The sequence below is a fragment of the Phodopus roborovskii genome, unplaced genomic scaffold, assembly GCF_943737965.1.
Source record: "Phodopus roborovskii unplaced genomic scaffold, PHOROB, whole genome shotgun sequence".
Classification (NCBI taxonomy): domain Eukaryota; kingdom Metazoa; phylum Chordata; class Mammalia; order Rodentia; family Cricetidae; genus Phodopus; species Phodopus roborovskii.
In genome coordinates this window covers 21,631,004-21,651,748 of record NW_026126563.1, presented here as the reverse complement: position 1 = coordinate 21,651,748, position 20,745 = coordinate 21,631,004, and the positions used below count along the sequence as shown (strand labels likewise).

Genomic DNA, 20,745 nt, shown 5'->3' with positions numbered 1-20,745 from the left:
CCCAGAATGTTTCCCTTTAAAAGCAGGAATTTTGAAGTTGGGATTGTTGTGATAGGAAAATTAAAATCACAAGGCAAAAAGAAGTCCAAGTTCATGTGATGTGCACTTCTCAGCATCCTTAATATAACTCTATAAAGCGAAGACAAGTTTGAGGGTATCTTCTGAGCTTTTTTATAGGTATTCTTACTCTTTTGGGAGTGCTTTTTATAGACATTTGCTCAATATTTCCACAGTTAGGCAAATAATTTTTGCCCAATCTTCCCACTTATTGGTCAGTTTAGTCTTACATTGCAAGAATGAGATACATCAAGTGTGTGTTGACAGCATGCACTCTCGTGCCAATGAGGGCTTGAGAATGTTTGATCTTTGTTGACTATCTGTTGTTTTTTTTTTTTTTTTTTTTCTCTCAAGAATTTGTTCAATCACTACATGCTCTTTTAAATACTGTAGTCTCAACCTTGCTTTTCCATGAGGGGTTGTAGTGTCTGATTTTCAAACCATAGCACTGAATTGGTATTAATAAATGTGTGATTAACAACCAAATGACTGATTTGCAATCTTGGCCTGCAGAAAAGGTTGTATTCCATTGAAGAAACTCAGTTCCAAGAAATGCAGGAATATATGAGAAGGAAAGCACTGTACATTTTGGCTCTGACAGAAATAGAAATGCCACTGCGCCAGATAGAAGCAGACGCTGTAAGAATCCGAGTTCTCCACCAAGAACATTCCATTGTAAGCATCGACAATAATTCACCGCATAACCACTGACATATAACTAATAATTTACTTACAGGTATATTTAAGTTACTAAGTAATGTGTGTGAAGATATGATGTAGAAAAGTGTGATTTCTTAAAGGAAAAGTACAAACCCTCCAAGTTACTCTTTCATGACCACACCATTGATCCACTGAAGAGCCCTTCAGCTCTATAATCTATCTTACTAGTGGCTTATCTGGCGAGATTGCCCAGCACTGATCACTCAATTCAATCTCCACTACTTCTTAATGGGATACTAAAAACTATGTTGATTTGAATATAAAATATGAGGCATCTTGATGTTTTCCAGGTAAGTTTTTGGTGCATGTAAAAGTTAAGACAGCTAGGGTGAAAAATAAGGCAAATGTGAGTAAAATATTTTCAAAACTACAAGTTTCTGTCAGTAACGGATATTATTGGCCCTTCCCAAAGGGGGGAAAGCATAGAAAAAATATGTGTACATCCTATCATTTATCTTTCAGAGAAGTAGAGGGTGTGGCAGGAGCGATATATTCTTGTCTTTCCCTGCAAAGAGGACACACATATATTTGGGGGGAATTGGGAATACTGTGGGTTGTTTTTCTATTATTCTTTTGAGAATGATGGTGTAAATTTGGACCTTTGTTATTTATAATTTCCAAAATGTCTTTGTTTTTAAAATGTGAGTTACAAAGTACTACTGTTAAAAATATTTATTTGGACTTTCAAAGTTCCCTATGAAATAGGCCAGAAAGGGTTTCCTTGTATTATAATCTACAGAAATCTTGAGTCTAGCCAGGCTAATCCAGTGGAGACTTCTAAATGGGATCCCTACACACAGGACGAATACATAACAAATGCTCAACCTAGAAGGTTAACTGGTTTTAATAATGACTCTTTTTTACATTAATGATTTGGGATTTATTAATTATAACAAGCATCTCAATGTCATTGTCTGAGTATAATGAATCTTACCAAGGATTAATGACTTTTGTTTCCCTTCATATTATATTGGTCTGGATTTATATATTCTTGTTGCTTATCACTCATTTCTTACTTTGTTTTAATAGCTAATAAATTATAAGAACTAACCATTTAGCATGAATTCTGTGGAAGAATAAACTTCTGTGCATTTTCAATTTTAGTTGGAATATTATAATTTCTATTTTGTTCATCCTTTTTACTTATTTATTAGATTAGGCTACCCAAGACATAATATTGAGATTAGAGGTGCCGTAGTTTAGAACATATAGGCAATGAACCTTGCCTTTCATGTGAAGATAAACATTGTGATTTTTAAGATAATCACTACATAGTAGTGTTTATGTAAAGCAGGGTAAGTGAATTGGAGATGTTATGTGACTTAAAATCTGAGTGTCTTCTAGATGCTTCAAGAGATACGGGAGAAGAAGGATCTTGTTAAAAAGAAAGTAGACGCAGCAAAGAAGAAATTACGAAGAAGGAACAAGAAAAGCCGTAAGGAACTCACAAAAACTGAGGTGAAGAATTCAGTTTTCAATTTATAAATACATCAATGAAAACTCATCAGGCAAATATAGTTGTAAGGGGATGCCCTTGTGTTTTGAATTGCTCTCACTAAATGGGCTCTAAATACACATCACACACACACACACACACACACACACACACACACACACACACACACACACACACTGCATCCATATAGCCTGTCTTCCCCATTGCTCTAGTCTGTAAGGCACACACTTTAGCAGGAACACATCCCAACTCAACCTGAAACTCATGCTGGGTTTGTGCCAGAATCTGCTGCTTTCTAAACTCAGCCATTGATGTCTGTTTGGAGCTTCCAGGATGCAATGAAGCAAAAGGAAGAATAGAGCCAAACTTCTGGAATCCAGTTGTAGAGAGGGAGGAGTGATGAGCAAAGGGGTCAAGACCAAGCTCAGGAAACCCACAGAATCAGCTGACCTGAACAAGTGGGAACTCATTTACCCCAGACTGACAGCTAGGGAACCTGAATAGGACTGAAACCAGACACCCTGAACATGAGTGTCACTTGAGAGGACTGGGCAGTCTATGGGGCCTCTGGCAGTGGAACCAGTATTTATCCCTAGTACATGAATGAGCTTTGGGAGCCCATTCCTTATGGAGGGATACTCTCTCAGCCCAGATAGAGGGGTGGGGCTTGGTCCTGCCCCAAATGATGTGACAGACTTTGACGACCCTGCATGGGAGGCCTCACCTTCTCTGGGGAGTGGATGGGGGTGTGATGGGGGATAATGGGGAGTAGTGAGAGGACAGGAGGGAAAGGGAACAGGGATTTGTATGTAAAATAAGTGTTTTAATTTAAACTTAAAATGAAGAAAAAGAATGCCATTCTTCACAGAAAAAACCAACATAGCAGTGAGCAGGAAACCTGACTGAGGTGATGCAGATCCCATCAAGCCTTGAAATGGAAAGGAGAATGCCCTGAGTGATAAGCACTCAGTGGCAAGTGCCCAGTGTCACCCACAAGTGGACTTCAGAGAATCTGAGGAGCCTGGAAGCTGGCAATGTGATGACAGGTGTCTACCTTCATGAGCTTGGAGAATTAGCTACACTCTACCCTCTCTAAATCTCACACATCTGGTTTAACAGAACCTGACTTGAGTGTTACAAGTCTAACCAACTCCCTGTGATTATCTAGGGGGAAGGGGTGTGTCTCAGTTAATAGTGTTTGCTTAGAAAGCATGAGTTCCTAGGTCCAGTCCCAGCATCTCATAAACCACAATTGGTGATGCAAAAAGCTCAGTGTCCAAGGGCATCCTTTAACACACTAGTTTGAGTCTAGCTTGATTTTCATGAGAGTCTACGTTAATAAATTAATTAATTAAACCACCTCCCAAAGGCATTCAATATATTTGACAGTGTTGTTTTTAAATCACCTGTAGTTTTAACCCCAGCCTCATTTGTCCTTCTCATTTAAAAAGACATAAATCACTTTATTGTATTTATCAGTATTCTGTGTGTACAATGTTTGTGTAGGGAGCACCATTTCAGTTACACAAAAAGAATAAGATTGTGAGATCTAGTTCACAGAAGAATAACTATACCTAATAATGATACACATTTGAAAATAGTTCAGAGTCAGTTTCTAGTATCTCATCAACAAAAATGGATGGTAATGTGGTGAAAATGGTCATTTCTTAGATTTAACCGTGCCATCTTAAACGCTAATATAAAATGCTACATTTGCCCCCAAAATATGCACAGTTAGTATCTTTTAGTTAATGTTTATGTTAATTTTTAAATTTGGTCTCATTTTCAAATAAAATAATAGAAAGAAAGGCATCAGGAGATGGACTGTCTCCCTCCTGCAGCATCTGTCCATCTGCCCCTTTATTGTCCCACATCTCCCCCACCAAATGTGCAATAGCTTTTCTAGACTTCACCTCTCTTTTTCTAACACGCTAGAAAAAAAGTCACATATTTCTCACTGAATTTGTCTCTAGAGTTAAGGTTACAAAATTGCTGACCTGAACAAGGGGGAGCTCATGGACTCTAATAGCTGGAAACAAGCATAAGGCCAACCCAGACTCCATGAATGTGGATGTTAGTTAGGAGAACTGGGCAGTCTATGGGGCATCTGGTAAGGGGGGTCAGTATTTATCCCAAGTATGCGAATGGACTTTGGGAGCCCATCCCACATAGAGGGATACTCTGTCAGCCTAGACACACGTGGGAGGGCCTAGGCCCTGCTCCAAATGATATGACAGACTTTGAAGAGTCCCCATGGAAGGCCTAACCCTCCCTGGGGATCTGAAAGAGGATGGGGTGGGGGTTGGTGGGGGGAACAGGGTAGGAGGGGAGGGGGAGGGAACTGAGATTGACATGTAAAACAAGCTTGTTTCAAAATTAAATTAAAAACTTAGCAAAAAAAAAAAAGGGGGGGTAGGATAGAAAGGCCTGTTAGAAAGAAGAACTTCGCTACCCCCTCAGTGAGCTGGGGAAGCCACGAGGGCTCCACCCTCATGGCTGGGATCAATGCCTTTACAAAACCACCCAAGGGGACCAAGCTCACTCCTTTCCCCATGTGAGTAAACAGCAAGAATATATAGCATCTTTGAAAAGGAGCGAGCCCTCCACAGATGCCAAATCTGCTTGCCCTTTGTTCCTGAACCTCTCAGCTCATTGTAATGAAAGGAATAAATGTCCACTGTTTATAAATTACCCATTCCATTACATTTTGTTACATAGTAAATGTGAGTGACCTAAAACAGGAGGAAGAGGAAAAGGAGGGGAGGCAGAGAAAGGAAAGGAAGATAGGGGAAGGATTACAAAAGGTTTCAGGTCTAAATCTAATAATATGAATCTTTTTAATTTGCAAAAATCATCATTTATCAGAAATATGCTATTGACTAGAAAGTATATTCAGATATATGATTTGAATCATTAACATAAATTATTATAATAATGATGTATGATTTGGTAATACAGGTTATTATTTTAAAAGATTAGGATGCAATTAAATGAGCAGTCTTAAAATTTTTCAGTCATCTACTAAAAAAATGTTGGTTTTAGAGAGCATCTTCATTTAGATAACTAAACCCATTACTTGTCCACTTTTCTTATTTTGGTCATACAAAGACTTGACTTTAGTTAGCTTTAGCCAGTAACATGGTTAATACTCCACTTTCTTTTGCCAGAGGTCCACACACCTAAAAGACACCTCAGCCTAGAAGGAATTGCCCAGAATCACAACAGGAAATTGTGCTCACGAAATGCTGTTTTGTGTCGTCCTGTGCCTCTGAAAACCAGAGCTATGCGCGTGTGTCTTGGCACAGCAAGTGTGTGTGTTTTAGGATGTGTGGCATGATCACAGGCTGGTGTGCAGATGGGTGGAAGAGCAAAAACGAGATTCTAGCCTTCCAGGAAGCTCGTCTGGTCACGAGAAGAGCCTACCATGCTAAGGGGTCGCTATTCGTTTATAGTCGCTACGGCTTATAACTCTGTCCTTTACACTGTCGCCTGCAGCGTAGCTTGTGTAAATGTTTATGAGTTGAAAAGATTTGAAAATCTAAGTGTTAAAACGAACATTTACTTGAAACTTCTTTTTTTCCTCTTCTGTTTTTTGGGTTTTGGTTTTTGTTTTTCAAGACAGCTGTAGCTTTGGAACCTCCCCTGGAACTAGCTCTGTAGACCAGGCTGGCATAGACATCTTCCTGCCTCTTCCTCCCGAGTGCTAGGATTAAAGGCCACCAACGCCCAGCTAAAGCTTTTTATTTTTCTTTCTTTAAATTTCAGGGGAAAGGTTCGCTAATTCATCAAGAAATAGAGACAACTAGAAGCAAAACAGTTATTCTCAATGAAAAAAGCAAGGAACTGGGTGAAGAGATAAAAATAATGAAACTGGAAAAGATAAATTATGAAGGCAAACTTGAAAAGTTGAAGTAAGTTTTGTCAAAACAATAATCATATTTACTATATGATTAATAAAATCAGATTTCCATATTTAAAATTTATTAAGATTGTTCATAGTTTCCCTAAGAATTTTACCTGAAATACGTGATAAAATATGGTATTTAACCATATTTATTTATATGAGGATAATGATAAGTTGCTTTCATCCCTTACTTCTCTCTTGAGTTTATTCTTATTTGAATAACTAGGGCTATTTCACCTTTTCCACTTGTGTAATCTTTTTTCTCTGGTATTAATAATACTTTCATTAATTCAACACAGTTAGTAATTTTGAGCCTTGTTTAATAATTTATGGTTTTCCCCTATCCTTGTAGATTACAGCTCTGAGGGAAGTATTCAGATATTCTATAGAATCTATCATCTATTCATATCTCCCTTCTTCAGTGAGCCCCCCTCATCAATCAGGGATGCTCTCAGTGAAAAGGGTCCTTGGCTCCTGGATGCTGGTGCTCTCAAGCCTATGGGGTGACCATGTATCCTCATGTGGATCTTGTGATCTGCTCCTGTATTTGTGTCGCCTCTGTTTCCTATTTTGCTAAATATTATATATTAGGCTTCCATAACGATTGGAGGGTAAATGACTGATCACATTAGGAATGGTAGCTCAATAGCCCACAAAAAATATTAGTACAGTCAGCACATGGTGGATAATGTGTTAAAAAATAGAAGTGGGCCTGGAAGATGGCTCAATGGCTAAAAACACTTGCTGTACATATCTGAAAGCCCAAGTTCAATTCCCAGCCCTACTACAGGAGAGCCCCTGCCCCTCCACACAAAAGCCTGCATTCACATCCATGTACATCACACTCCAAAGACTCATGAGCACACACATGCACGTGTACATACAAGAATGAAAATACCAACAATCAAACAAAGAACTATATGTTGTCTAGAACCAGATACTCTCTACTGGAGGCAAGTCAGTCCACCCGGAGGACTTTAATGATCATGGTCATAGAGCTGTTATCTGCAAAACACTAACTAAACTCTGTCATATCATGTAAGAAAACAAGGAAAAGCTGGGTGGGGGTGGCAGCTCATGCCTTTGACCCAAGCACTGGGAGGCAGAAGTAGGTAGATCTCTGTGAGTTCAAGGCCAGCCTGACCTACAAAGCAAGTTACAGGCAGGAGTATACCACAGAGAAACCCTGTTTCCAAAAAAAAATAAAAAATAAAAAATAAAGGAAAGGGGGAAAGAAGAAAGGAAGGGAAGGGAAGGAAGGAAGGAAATACAACATTGTTTAAATTATTAAACACTGGCTGGGACTAGAGAGATAGCTCAGTGGTTAAGAACACTTGCACTGGCTGCTCTTCCTAAGGACCCGAGTTCAATTCCCAGAAACCACATGGCTGCTTGCAACCTTCTATAATGGGATCTGATGCTTTCTTCTGTCATGCAGGCATATTTGCAGACAGCATTCATACAAAAAATAATAATAATAATAATTAAAAGATCTGAAAGACATAAACTTAAAATCATACAAGTTATACTACAAATCTTATTCGGACTTTTATCAGGTGCTGTGTCATTGCTATAACAGACTTCCTGAGTAAAGGCTGCGTGAACATGCTACTTACTCTTTTGTGACTCTTCTGTGTTCTGATCACAGCTAAGCCAGCATTAGCTATTGCTTACTTCTGATGCCTCTAAGAGCCCAGTATTTTTCCTTTTGTTAGCACTGAGTATGCGTGTGAAACTCTTTCCACGCAGGGATGAGTTCATCAAGCTGAGATTCGACAAGGAACATGCTCAAGGTGTGTTTGACCATCTCATGCAAGAGAAGCAACACTGTGAGGAGAGAATCTTTGTCGAGGACAGGAGGTTCCGAAGGCTTGTGGAAATGAGAAAGAACACCCTGGCCGACATCCGGGTGAGTCCTGCTTGAAAATGTTTGAAAATGAAAGAAACATAACGATGGTCAAATAAGCAGCATGTTATCAATTAGGGGGCTGATGGGACAGGGGTACTTAGATTTTAAAAGTCATTGTGTTCATGCGATAGACCTGTGATTTCCATTCTCTATGTACACTATAACTAAACACATGTGTTAATTCCATGATTACTATCCCATTTTATAATTTACAATAGTTTTTGTATATAATTGCAATGAGCTAAGAAAAGTTTAAAAACATATTTGAAAGTACAACTTTTTAGTTGCACGTTGAGACAGTTCTCCTAAAAACACAGACTCTATTTGTTAAAACTAATTTTGCCAAAATATTAAGATAAGTGTAATGTTGATTCCAAATTCACTTTTATCAGTTATTTTAATCCTACTATCTTCATACTTGTATTGTGACATATATATGTACACACACATATACACACATACACACACATATATATGTGTATATATATATATATTACTTGTATTATGATATGTACACCTGTATTATGATATGTATTACTTGTATTATGATATGTAAACTCCTTCTGTTCTTACTTACATATTGCAAAACAGGCTTTAGTAATTTTTTCAATTGGCCCAAATGTACCTCACAGGAGTGTTGTAGTGATTTTGACTTATTAATGATTAAATAATTATTAAGTTAATAGTTTTGTGATGGTAAGTAACAATCTTTTCCTTGAATGTGGCTCGGCTGTTACATAGAAAAGATCTGTTATTTTTTTTCCCCCTTCCTTAAAAAAATGAAAATAGTTGGCGCCATCTAGTGGCAATACACGATGCCTTCTGTCTTGTGGAGGGATTCTGAGAACTGGCAGCTGAGACTCAGGCTTGTTATTTACCATTCTGTGTAACTGCCGCTATAGAATCACTTCTCTGAGTTCAGTCACACTTGACAATCCTGATGCTGAGCACATATGGCGACCTCAGCAATCACTCTTTGACTGGCATTTCAGCCCTTCCGTGGAACAATAACTGGTAGAAATGCCAAGAAAGAGGGTCAGTAGGAGAGAGATGAAAAAAATACCTGAACGAACCAGCTCAGCACCTGTCTCCATCTTGACCCCTTTGACTGACTCGAAGCAGCTCGTGGTCAGCTGACCTCCTGTGATCCTAACATTTTGCAGATGAAGGCAGTTGTTCTTTGTTTGTCTGTTTGGGTATTTTTGTTTGTTTGTTTTTGTTTTTTTTTTTTTTTCTCCCTGTGTCTTGAAAACTCGGAACTCAGGGAGGAAGTCAATATAAACTTGGGGCATGAATGGATGAGTATATATATTTACAGACATGCATGGGTGGACGAGTGTCGTCTGCTTTGACAACTTTGCTGTCCACATACAGGAATGATTGTAGCTAGGAGCAGGGGTGTTTTCATCCTGATAGTCCAGACACTCAGAGAATTCTCATGCTGTCTCTGCTACCACTCTCTCCTCCTCCTGCTGCTCTTCCTCTTCCCCCACTCCCTCTCCTTCCTTCATCCTATATGAAATGTTTGCCACCCTCTCCATCCCCTCGAGTGCAATAGTTAACAATCTCTTGCCTTCTAACCTTGAAAGATTCTTTGACAGACCTCAAAAAATGCTCATCAAGAATCTGACTATATGAAGTCGACTCTTACCTGTTTCTTGAATAAATTTATCTTAATGGTTTGCCATATGTGACCCAAAGCATAGAGCTCACCTGTGTGATGAGAACATTTAAGGCTCACTGGTTACTAAGTCTCCTCATTAAGGGCACTCTATGTGGACTGACATTAGGTTTCTGACAGTGACCAATGTGGAAATGCAATGTGTGGTGATATATTACTTAAGATTTGTTAAAGCTTGCTTGAGGATTCAGAAAGCAAAGTCAGTCTCAAGCCATAGAAGCTGGGTACACACCTTTAATCCCCAAAGCCAGAATCTAGGAGGTAGCTGTTCACTCCTTTAATCCTAGGATTAACAGGTAGACAGATCTCTGTAAATTCAAGACCACTCACATCAACACAGGATTGATCCACTCCTTATGAGAAACAGCTACACTAAGATAGTCTCAGCACCTGCGATCTACACCTTTAAGCCCAGCATCAGGGAGGTATATAAAACAGGAGCACGGTCTCAGTATCTGGCATTCATTCACCATTGGAGAAAGGAAGATATGGAAGACTCAGGATTCTGGAGCCACACTGAGGAGAGGCTGCAGGATCAGCCCATTTGTCCTGAGGTAGTGGTAAAAGCTAGTGGTCTACTATGTTGCTGTTCTGCTCTTCAGCTTGAAGCTTGAACCCCAATATCAGTCTCTGGGTCATTTCATTTCTCGTGTTACAGCAATGTGGTTCCTTTCCTCCCAGTGAGCATGAAGTCATTCTTTAGAAACCAAGTAAGTTCATAAATGTCTATATAAGGCACCCCATGATAGGAAATGTTGTATGAAAGCTAAATTTGGAGTTATTGATATGGACTGTCCCCTTTAAACAGAAGAATTAATCACAATTATAAAGCAATTGTAGATATTGTTTTAAAATAGCTATAATGTCATTGATCAAGGGGAGTTTAAAAAAGGCACCACAGAGTTAAAAATGCAGGCAACAAGTAGCAGGGCAAGAGATTGCACTCTGCTCTGAGTTCTCTTGCCAGCCCAGTATTTCTCTATGACAAAGCTTCTCTCTCGGTTTTGTTTTTATTACTGTTGTTTGTTTTATTGTTGTTTTTTCATTTGTTGTTTCCTGCATTCATGCTCTGCTCTTTGTCACTTATATTGTGAGGGAGTAGCAATGACCTACCCTGGAAGAACAATTCCAGGCTGAGTTCATACGCAGACAGTATCCCAATGTTTTTCCCTTTCCTTGTTAACATTGCTTCCTGTTTCCCTGTGTAGGGAGATACCTCCCCCCAACCCCTGTGGTTAGAATAGTTCAACATTTGCCTATCCAATCATTCCATGACCTTTTCACGGGGAGAATACTTGACTTATAACAAAGCACTGACAACACCCCCCCCCCATCACCACACCTCATCGGACACCCAAGCACCTAAATAACAAAAGTCGGACAACTTTAACCTAGGCTCTAACTTCAAAGCTTATTACAGTGGGTAAGTTAGTTCTCTTCCTGACCACTCATCATTTCTTCATTTCCCCACAACAGTTTTATAAGTTGTACTATGTTCACAACACTCAGCGCTGAGTCATGAAATTCTATGTAGTAAAAAACTTTCATCAGCAGGATGATGGACTGTGTGACAGTAGATATGAGTACAGTGACAAAACTCAAATCACAAATGGTAAGTTGTGACCCTCATCCAATGTTCAGAAATATTGATAGTTATTAGTAGGAAGAAAAGAACCACATAGTTTGTGGTCTCAGTAAGAGAAAATTGATGAATAATAAACTCGTGAAGAAGAGGAATTGACCAACAAATTTCTCCAGCATGAATAATTTTCCTTACTGATAACACTCCTGATACAGAAATCTTCTTAATGTAACATGAAAGTTCTTAGCATGAGGAACATGTTTTACATAATGCTTCCTTTACAAGTGTTTCTGATAATGATTAAGTACCAGTTAGCCCCACATAAGAGTATGAACTTAGCACATCATTTTCTTAAAATCTGTGGCTGATTGAGAAAAGTACACTTTATTTTGAAGAGAGGTGACAAGAAGTATCAGTTTTTCATCCAGGAACACAGTATTTTAACCCAGACCTAATACTGGCATGATCATAAAACCTAGAAATCAGGAGAAGGGTGCTACATGGAGCAGTGGGTTCTTAAACATAAATCTGAAGATAATGGATATTTGATTTACTAAAGAAAAAGGACTTTCCTTTCTCTTTTCATCTCTCTGCGGGGTCCTGTAATTACAGCTAATGCAATGTTAAACCCTATACACAAAATCAGAATAGAATTTTATTTATATGGACAATTGGCCACCATCTTTAGCTTTTATTTCACATAGCAGCTTAGACACATCTCTTACAGTCTTTGTCATCCATTTTGAGGTTTCTATGCATATTTTTCTACGTGATTGCAGCACTTTATGAACATAGTTTACATATTATAGTTTTACAGTTGATTTTCATTGTCCAGTACATTGTCATTTTTTTCAGAGCCTTGCCCACTGCAGACTATCAATAAAAATACATAATTTCTTAAATTGTATTGGCATACATTAATTATGCATTATGACAGACTTCATTATGACATTTTTCACACATGTACATAGTACATTTTTATAGTATCCACATCTCATTAGTCCTGTAAAAGCCAAACACAGTGGTGCACATCTATAACCACAGAGCTAGGGGTAGATCCCTGGAACTCGATAGGCAGGCAGCACAGCTGCATCAGTAATTTCTAGGCTCTGCTGGAGATCCTGTCTCAAAGAATAAGGTGGAGGACAATTGAAGACAACATGCAACGTCATGACCTCTGGCCTCCACACATACATACACCCACATATACACACTAGAGGAACATGAACAAACACCACACAGAGATACACAGAGACCTGATTTGTATTGTGTCGCTATGACAGTATGACTATTTCTGTTTACCGTGATGGAAGAGTGATTGACTCATACAGATTATTTGCATATGTTGGGGAGAAATGCAGAATGTTAGACGGTGGGTGTGGCACCAGTAAAGACTTCTGTAGTGACACCAAGACCTTCTCATGACTGGGGCCCAGAATGTCGATGACACTGCTGCTGATGCTGAGAGCGTTGTGCAGAGACGTGAATGTGAGGATTCTAACATGGACAATGCGATACTTCGCTGCACGGTTCTCTGGAAATAGGGTCTCGGGGATAAAGAATACATGGGAAGCTGGTTGTTAACAGAACCTAACACACTTAAAGGAGCTACCTGGGGCACAGCGGCAAATTGAAACTGAGTCTAGAACTCAGGCAGCAAGAGTTTGGGTGTGGGTGCTACATGAAGAAGAGGCTTGCACAAAATAGAAAGTAGCACACAAACGGAAGCTACAGCCCCAAGACTGGAGTCAGTAAGTGAGGTGCAGCTGCCCCAGAAGACAGTGAAGTAGGAAGGGTGACCATGGGTATGAATGGCTAATGGCTTGTGGAATTGAAGTTAACGCGATTTGCGTAAGTCCATAAACTCCAAGATTGAAATATTGGATAGGTCATCCAATTTGAAACTAAGGTACAATGGGATGGCGGTGCAACGAGGTCTAGGCAGAGAGGCAAGGCCCAGTCTTTCAGCCAGACTCTTTTCTAGGCATGCGAAAACGACCACAGGTTCTTTAAAAAGCATCGTATTTGGCCGACTACATTAAAACGCAAAAGAAAGAATACCTTCCCATGTGCAAGGAATTGTGATTTGGAAGCAATAAGGAAGAGCAAGGACAGCACTAAAAACAAGTAGACTTTCTAGAGTATGGGGGCCCATGAGGAGAAAATCTTCACTCCAGCTCTGATTTAGTTAATGCAAACAGCGTTCCGTAGCTAGAATGAAGCACAGGTGTGTGTCTGCACTGTTTTGCCAGGGAGTGTACATTCAGAGCTCACTCTGGAAAGGTGTAGACTGGGAAAATTGTCCAGTTTAATTAATAAGTAGGCACTGAGTTCTTATTACACACAGTAAGCAATTTCCCCCACCCTGCTTTATGCTTTAATCATTCTTTTCTCATGCAGTATACTCTGACTAAAGTTTCACGTCTCTTTTCCTCATAATTCCTCCCCACATCCCTTCCCATCAGGATCTACTCCCTTTCTGACTCTCATTAGAAAATAACAGGCTTCTGGGCTTCTGAGAGGTGAGAAAGGCAGGCCAGTTTCAGATGTCAGAGCTCAAGCCCTGACTCCAGCCACAACTATATTTTTTTCTTTTGTCAATTTCCAGCAGAGGTGAACTCTCATAAGACTCAACATCTTCCCAGATGGTGGTATCACACACCTCTGAGTGTATGGAATAGGACAGAGGGACTGGACTTCATCAGACTCCAAGGGACCTGTAGACCTGGTGGCCATTGCTTTTGGGGGAGTCTGTGTAGGATTTAGTAATGCACACATTGGACATCCAAATAATATGATACGTGTTGGCAAGCCTAAGTCCATGGCAGATGGCTGGGAAACTGCAAGGAGGCTGGACAGACCTCCCATGTTAGAAAGCAATGAAAATGGCCTTCTCCATGTCTCAGGTTGTGAGTGGGCAGTGTTCTTACTGGCACATCCTGGAGTCATCACTCAAATTGAAATCAATACAAAATACTTTAAAGGCAATTCTCCAGATAGCTGCAAAGTGGGTGGGTGTGTCCTTACCACGCAGGAACAGGAAGACATGGTCAGGAATAAGTGGATTCTTCCTTCTCATCAGTGGAAGCCCCTGCTTCTGGTCACCAAGCTATCTCCTAACCAAAATCACTTTTTGGATGGCCTGACCCTGGAGCTCCAGGATGTCATCACACATGCCAGGCTTACCATCACTCCTGAAGGGGATGTAAGCCTCCTTCCACTCAAGGGCTTCCCCAGCTCCATTTGTTTGCTGCAGCCCCTCCGGGAGAAGCCCACGCTAAGGTTCTCTCTGAAAGCAGGCTTCAAGGCAAATCTTTAAACAGCTCTTCTATGGTAGTAGTCACCCACTAACTGTCTTCAGTGTTCCGAACACCTGATGGTTCAATAAAGTGGTCACCCACAAAAAAAAAAAAAAAAAAAAAAAAAGAAAGAAAGAAAAAAAAAAGAAAATAACAGGCTTCTAACATAGAACAACAAAACACAACAAAATAAACTATAACAAGATGAAAGGAAAAGCATCATATCGCAGATCGAACTTGGACAAGGCACATCAACAAAAGAAAAGGAGCCCAAGAGCAGGCACAAGAATCAGAGACCGACTTGTTCACACACTCAGGAGCCTCATGTGAACACTAACCTGAAATCTGCAGTATATACACAGAGAAATTGGTGCAGCCTCGTATAGGCCCTGGTGTAATGCTCCAGTCTCTTAGTTCATATGAATTTAGCTCAGCTGATTGAAAGGCCCTGCTCTCCTGGTGTCCTCCATCCCCTCAGGCTCTTACCCTTTCTGCCTCCTCTTCCATGGGCTTCTCTGAGGGAACTATTATTAAAACACTAGTAGTGGTTTTACTCTAGAACTCTGAATTATCTAGTCTCTGGGTCTTCATCATCCATGAAGTGTCAAGAATGTGTTCCACCTCATGGAGTGTAATTCTTAATTCTCAATAAAGATCATTGGCATCAGTCACAGGTCCTTTCATTCTTAGAGGTAGGAACCACCTCAATGAAAGAATCTGGAACATCATTTTCATGTGATGTTTCTGAATAGTCAACAAAAGAAGGAAGGGTGTGCACATTCATCTTCAAGTGATTAGAGATGTCCCCTGTGGTAGATTACTTGCCTAGCTTGCACTAGGCTATGACTTTTATCTTCAGTACATGCAAACACACACACACACACACACACACATAAACACCACAGTGGTGGAGGAGATAAACTTTTCCTTTATCAAAAATGTTTAAAAGAAAGAAATAATTGGAGTCTCCAAGCCTTGCTATGTGGTTTTCTAAACTACACCACTAATAACTCATTTTAGCATATTATTGTAAATATATACATATTATTAGTGCATATATTATAGTCAATAATTTAAAAACACATAGCCCAGCAGTGGTGGCACACACCTTTAATTCCAGCACTCAAGAGGTAGAGGCAGATGGATTTCTGCATTCGAGGCCAGCCTAGGCTCAAAGCTACACAGAGAAACTCTGTTTCTGAAAATATAGAAATAATAATAACAATAATAAAGAAGTTAACACATAAATGAGCATTGACAAGTAGAATATCTGACCATTTCTATTTTTCCATTGTTGGTATAATTAGGAAGACCTCCCATTATCCCATTAGCCTGAACACTTACCTTTACATGGCATCCTTACCTTCAGGAAGATTGCCTCAACTTGCTTTAAGAAAAATTAGTGTTTCAGAAGTGAGACATCTATAGGCTTGCAGTGTTCGTAAGCATAGATCTAACTGCAGTGATGGAACCATCAGAGACCCGTTTTTAGTTACTGGAGATTTCAAGTATCAGATTCTTCCCATTGAAGTCACAGCACTGTATGTTTCCTGATAAACCTGGTAGTTTTAAAGAACGTAGCTCTGACACTTTGACAAAGCATCACAAAGTATTTTGCTCACTGTTCTACAAGTGTGCTTTGGGGGCAGCAGGGCAGGGGGTGGGGGATGGGGTTATCAACATTACCCAAATCACTCTTCCACTGACTGATTTATTTGCTTGCAGAGAACACATATACCTGACCTCCTGAGGGACTGCACATCTCAAATTTGGGTGCCATGATAATCATAACAGTTTGAGAGAAAATGAAATAGGCTATAAAGAGGAAGGAAATGAAATATATAAACTGTTGTATGGTGTCAAGTTCATTTTCAGTACGATATAAAATAATGAAAATGCTTTTCGATAACCTTTGTTGATTTTTATAATGTGAAACACACTTTATGAAAAAGACAATGAATGTGTTAAAAAAAATGAAAAATATTTGACTCAATTTCTGCATTCTTGCCTATAAATTTACATCAGAGTTGAATTCTGAGGCAGAACACCATGAGACAAAAGATTTTTCCCTACCCTTACCTTTTAAAAACTTAAGCAGCTTTTGTTTTAGATTTTTGTTGTTGTTATTGTTTTTTTTTTGTTTTGCTTTGTTCCTTACCCTCAAGTATAAGGCTCATTTCCTTCATGAGCCAACCAGTATGGTAGGCAGCAAATATTGCATTTTTTTCTGATTTTACAGTTATATTTTGAGAATTTATACTGAGTGACATTTTGAGAATTTATACTGAGTGACATTGAACAAGCTTTCCCATCATGATTGTAATGGCAAGCTCTCTCCTACCTCATCATGAAAACATTTTAAAATCTTCAGCAAACTGTTAAGAACTAGGGTATCATTACTGTGGGTCACAGGTGCCCATGCCCAGGTGGCCTTCTTCTTCACCAAGCAGAATTAAAGCCCCATAGGATTGAATGCACTTGAGTAACTGGTCTTCTGAGGTCCAAAGGTAAACAGCATATCTATACCCGTGCCACTCATTCACTGGAAAATTAATGTTATGTTCACAAAGAGCTCCTTGCTCAGGCATGAAAAATGGTATCAACTCTCATTTTCACTTGGCATCTGTCTCAAGACTACAACCATCGCCAGTAAGATTGGAGGGAACAGTCAGGAATAACGGGGTAAAATGAAGTAGAAACTTAAATGTTCCTCTAAAAATATGCATTTGTGCACCAGCCTTCTGACATCCTGCTCTATGGTCACCATACTTGGAATAAGCACCTCAAGGACACAGTCTCTATGACTCAAGATTGTTCTCACTGTGGGCCTCAGCTGGCTACAAGGATCCCCAAACCCTTCTCAAGCTGGATAGTTTGCTGGAAATCTCATAGAAGTCAGAAGATTTGTGTTCATAGCTGTCATCTCATCATATAGAAAAGGTACACTTAAAATTAAGCAAGGAAAACCAAATGGTCCAGAGTCCAGGAGAGATCTGGATGCATAACCGCACCCCTCCTCTCCCCATCATGGGCAGTGTTGTCTCCTCTTTGACCTAAGATGGTGCAATATACATAGAGGAAAAGCACCCAAGGAAGCTTCTGTGTCGAGAATGTAACTGGATCTCAGTTACATATTGCCCACTTGGCTGCCCTTTAGTTTACTATCGATTGTGGATGTTCCTAAACATGTTTGAAGTAATTCAGTGTGGACCAAGGTCTCCATCAGTGACTATGTTGGACCATGCAGTGGCCAAAGCCCCATACAAGTAATCATATTCTAGGGAACAAAAGATGCTTTCTAATAAAAGAGGACAAATGGCACACCTCTTTTTAAATGTTAGTTCTATACTATGTATTGAATTACTAAAGGAGCCAATCAGGGCTTCACATCCTAGAACACAAATCCTTGCCCAGATCTAACCTCTTGACAGGGCAAAGAGAAATATATGGAATTACACACGCCTTAGATTTCCTCTAGAGGAATGAGAAATAACATGGAAGGCCACACATCTAAGACTCTAAGGACAGCACAAAACAAACGTAATTCTTTTTATGAAGACACAAAAGTGGGTGGGTAAGGAGGGCATGGATCTAGGAAGAGATGGAGGAAGGGGTAGATGTGATCAAAACATACCATACAAAATTATCTAAGGGCCACTAAAAATACACACTGCATAATGTATTACCATAAGGCTCTGATGTGTGTTTGTGAGTCTATGTTCATGTCTATGCAGGTGTATGTATTTGTGGGTATGTATACATGTTTGTGTGCTTGCATATGGAGGTCACAGGATAGTATTAGCTGTCCTTTTTCTGGTTACAATCACCTTTTGTTTTTGAGACTCCCACTTGCAGAGAGCTTGTCAAGTAGGCTAAGCTCGCTGGCCAGCAAGCTAGGATTGCAAACATTGGCCATGGTGCACAACTTTTTCACATGGGTCCTGAGGTTTGAGCTCAGGTACTTCTCCGTGAAAGACAGCACTTTACCAGTTGAGTCATCTCTCCATACTGATACCTGAATATTGATTGAAAACGATTTTGAATTATGTTCACATGTCTGTGAAAAATACCCATGGGAAAATCGAACCATGGTTCTAGGTGACAAGATAGAAGTATTATTTTTTTTTTAAATCAACTATGAAACATGGAAGGGGAAATCATCATTTAACAGTTGGATAAACCCAGTCATTTCATTTTACATTTTCTGAAGTGGTGGGATCAGAGCCTGGGGCCTTGTGCATACCAGACAAGTCCTTTGCCAGCGATGGCCATGCTCAGTCCTCCCAACGTGCTGCTTCTGGGGACTTTTGCAAGGTTGTCATGTATCGCCTTAAGCCTCACAACCAGGAGATCGAATTCTACCCCATCTTTAAATCCCTTTCTCCTTCTCCTTTACTTCTCTTCTCAAGCGGCCCCCTCTTTCACTGCTTCTGGGAATGTGTATTATCCCAAATTCAGTCACTATGGGGAAATGCCCCTGGGTAAGCACTTCACAAAGAAAAACCAAATTACTTACCTCACAGATTGGAGGGGCCAAAAATCCAAGATGAGGGAATCCCATGGCTTTTATGTTTGGTGGTGGACCCTTGGCTAGCGCGCAACAAAGCAGACAGTAGCAGGGCAGAAACAACACACAACACAGAGAGTCCATGGCAAGCAGGAATGCATGGCAAAGTTCCAGTTTGCTCTTTCATAAACACACGGCGTCACACGAACTGTGGCCCCTGGGTAACTATGGTCCCTTCTAAAATAAATGTCCTCAATAACCTCGTTTTCTTGTACTAAAACTGGCCGCTTAGTTTCTACTACGTCCAGAACAGTTGGAGGCCAATTTTAGGATCTATAGGTATTTGGGAGACACACTGAAACTGTGTCCAAATGTCACAGGTCTGACGTGATCACATGGGCTTATTTAGATAATTCATGTCAAGCTCCCTAGTTTAGGGACCTTTGATTAATGCGCCCCATTCCCATTTGTTTTCAGTAGATTAGTGTTGAGTAACTAAGGGATGATAGTTTGGAGGTAGATAGCATCATTTTTTATGATAAATATTGATTCAGAGCCATATGTAGATCGCTGATTTACAGGATTTTCTGTCCCTGGAGATGTGGCATTTCACAGCCTTACTCTGGGAATAATTATATTATGGACATCTCCTTTTAGCCCAGAAAGTGTAAGCCCAGGTTAATAATTACATCTCATACTACAAAGCCACCCTTGGAATTCTGATTTCCCTGATTTCTGCTGCCTTCTTCCCCAGAGCTTCTCATGGTTTAACTTCTTCAGTTGTGGGCAACCTTTCCATGATGGCTTTAGCAGACCATCACCAAACAGATGGGCTTACTAATCTACTCAAATAAGCACGCTGAATTCATTGACACTGAGGCAGTTCAGAGGGACCCTGCTCTCTCCATGTCACTGGCACAGGGGTTGCACACAGGATGCACTGAGCAATGCTTTTGAAAGTTTCAGTTTGGAATGAACTTCCTTTGATTCTTTGCTATGCTACACATCCCATTTTTCCCGAGTTAACATAACCAGTAATCACTAGGGACTTGCAGGCTGTTAAGGTGTTTAAATGGCAGTGGATGGATTCCTCTCTTATGATTAGGTGTCTGCCTAAGATGCCTTCATGGCAGCCTATCTTCTTGAGACACGTAAGAACCCCTGGTAATATTCCAGCAGAACTGAGGGACCATTGAAATCAATGCTTCTGCTATTGTCAATCTCACTTCCATCAAGACCCCTCCTGATAATCTACAGGGGCCTTGAAGAATGTCACTCCAAGATAACCTCAGGGCTCTCTAGAGGACCCTGCTCACCCTCTAACTGATTCTTTCTCAGACCAAGGGGAGCAAGCCCCTGGGTGGATCAGCAGAAAGCTTGTGTTTGCTGAAGTCAGTCCCTCCCTGTATAGGCCTATGATTGGTGGAACCGGAAGCTGAGCTAAGATTAATATAAATAAATAAATGTATATGTTATACATATGATATATGCATCATATACATATATATGCTTGTCAGTTTTCCTTTGTATTTTTACCATAGTGAGCTCATAAAATACTTCTGCTATTGTTACTGCTATTTTCATGTGACATTGGGGGAGGTTGTGCTAACTTTGGCTTTCTGAGTGTAGG

General features: G+C 40.0%; 1 protein-coding gene across 1 annotated transcript in view; it reads left to right on the top strand.

Moving 5' to 3' along the window:
- The window catches only part of Ccdc178 (coiled-coil domain containing 178), a 284,918-nt gene that overhangs the window by 82,788 nt on the left and 181,385 nt on the right, over positions 1–20,745 (top strand). The window contains exons 15-18 of the mRNA XM_051202056.1: positions 571–732; positions 2,122–2,235; positions 5,999–6,144; positions 7,887–8,046. Of these exons, the coding sequence (XP_051058013.1) occupies positions 571–732; positions 2,122–2,235; positions 5,999–6,144; positions 7,887–8,046 (582 nt within the window). The remainder of the gene's footprint in view (positions 1–570; positions 733–2,121; positions 2,236–5,998; positions 6,145–7,886; positions 8,047–20,745) is intronic.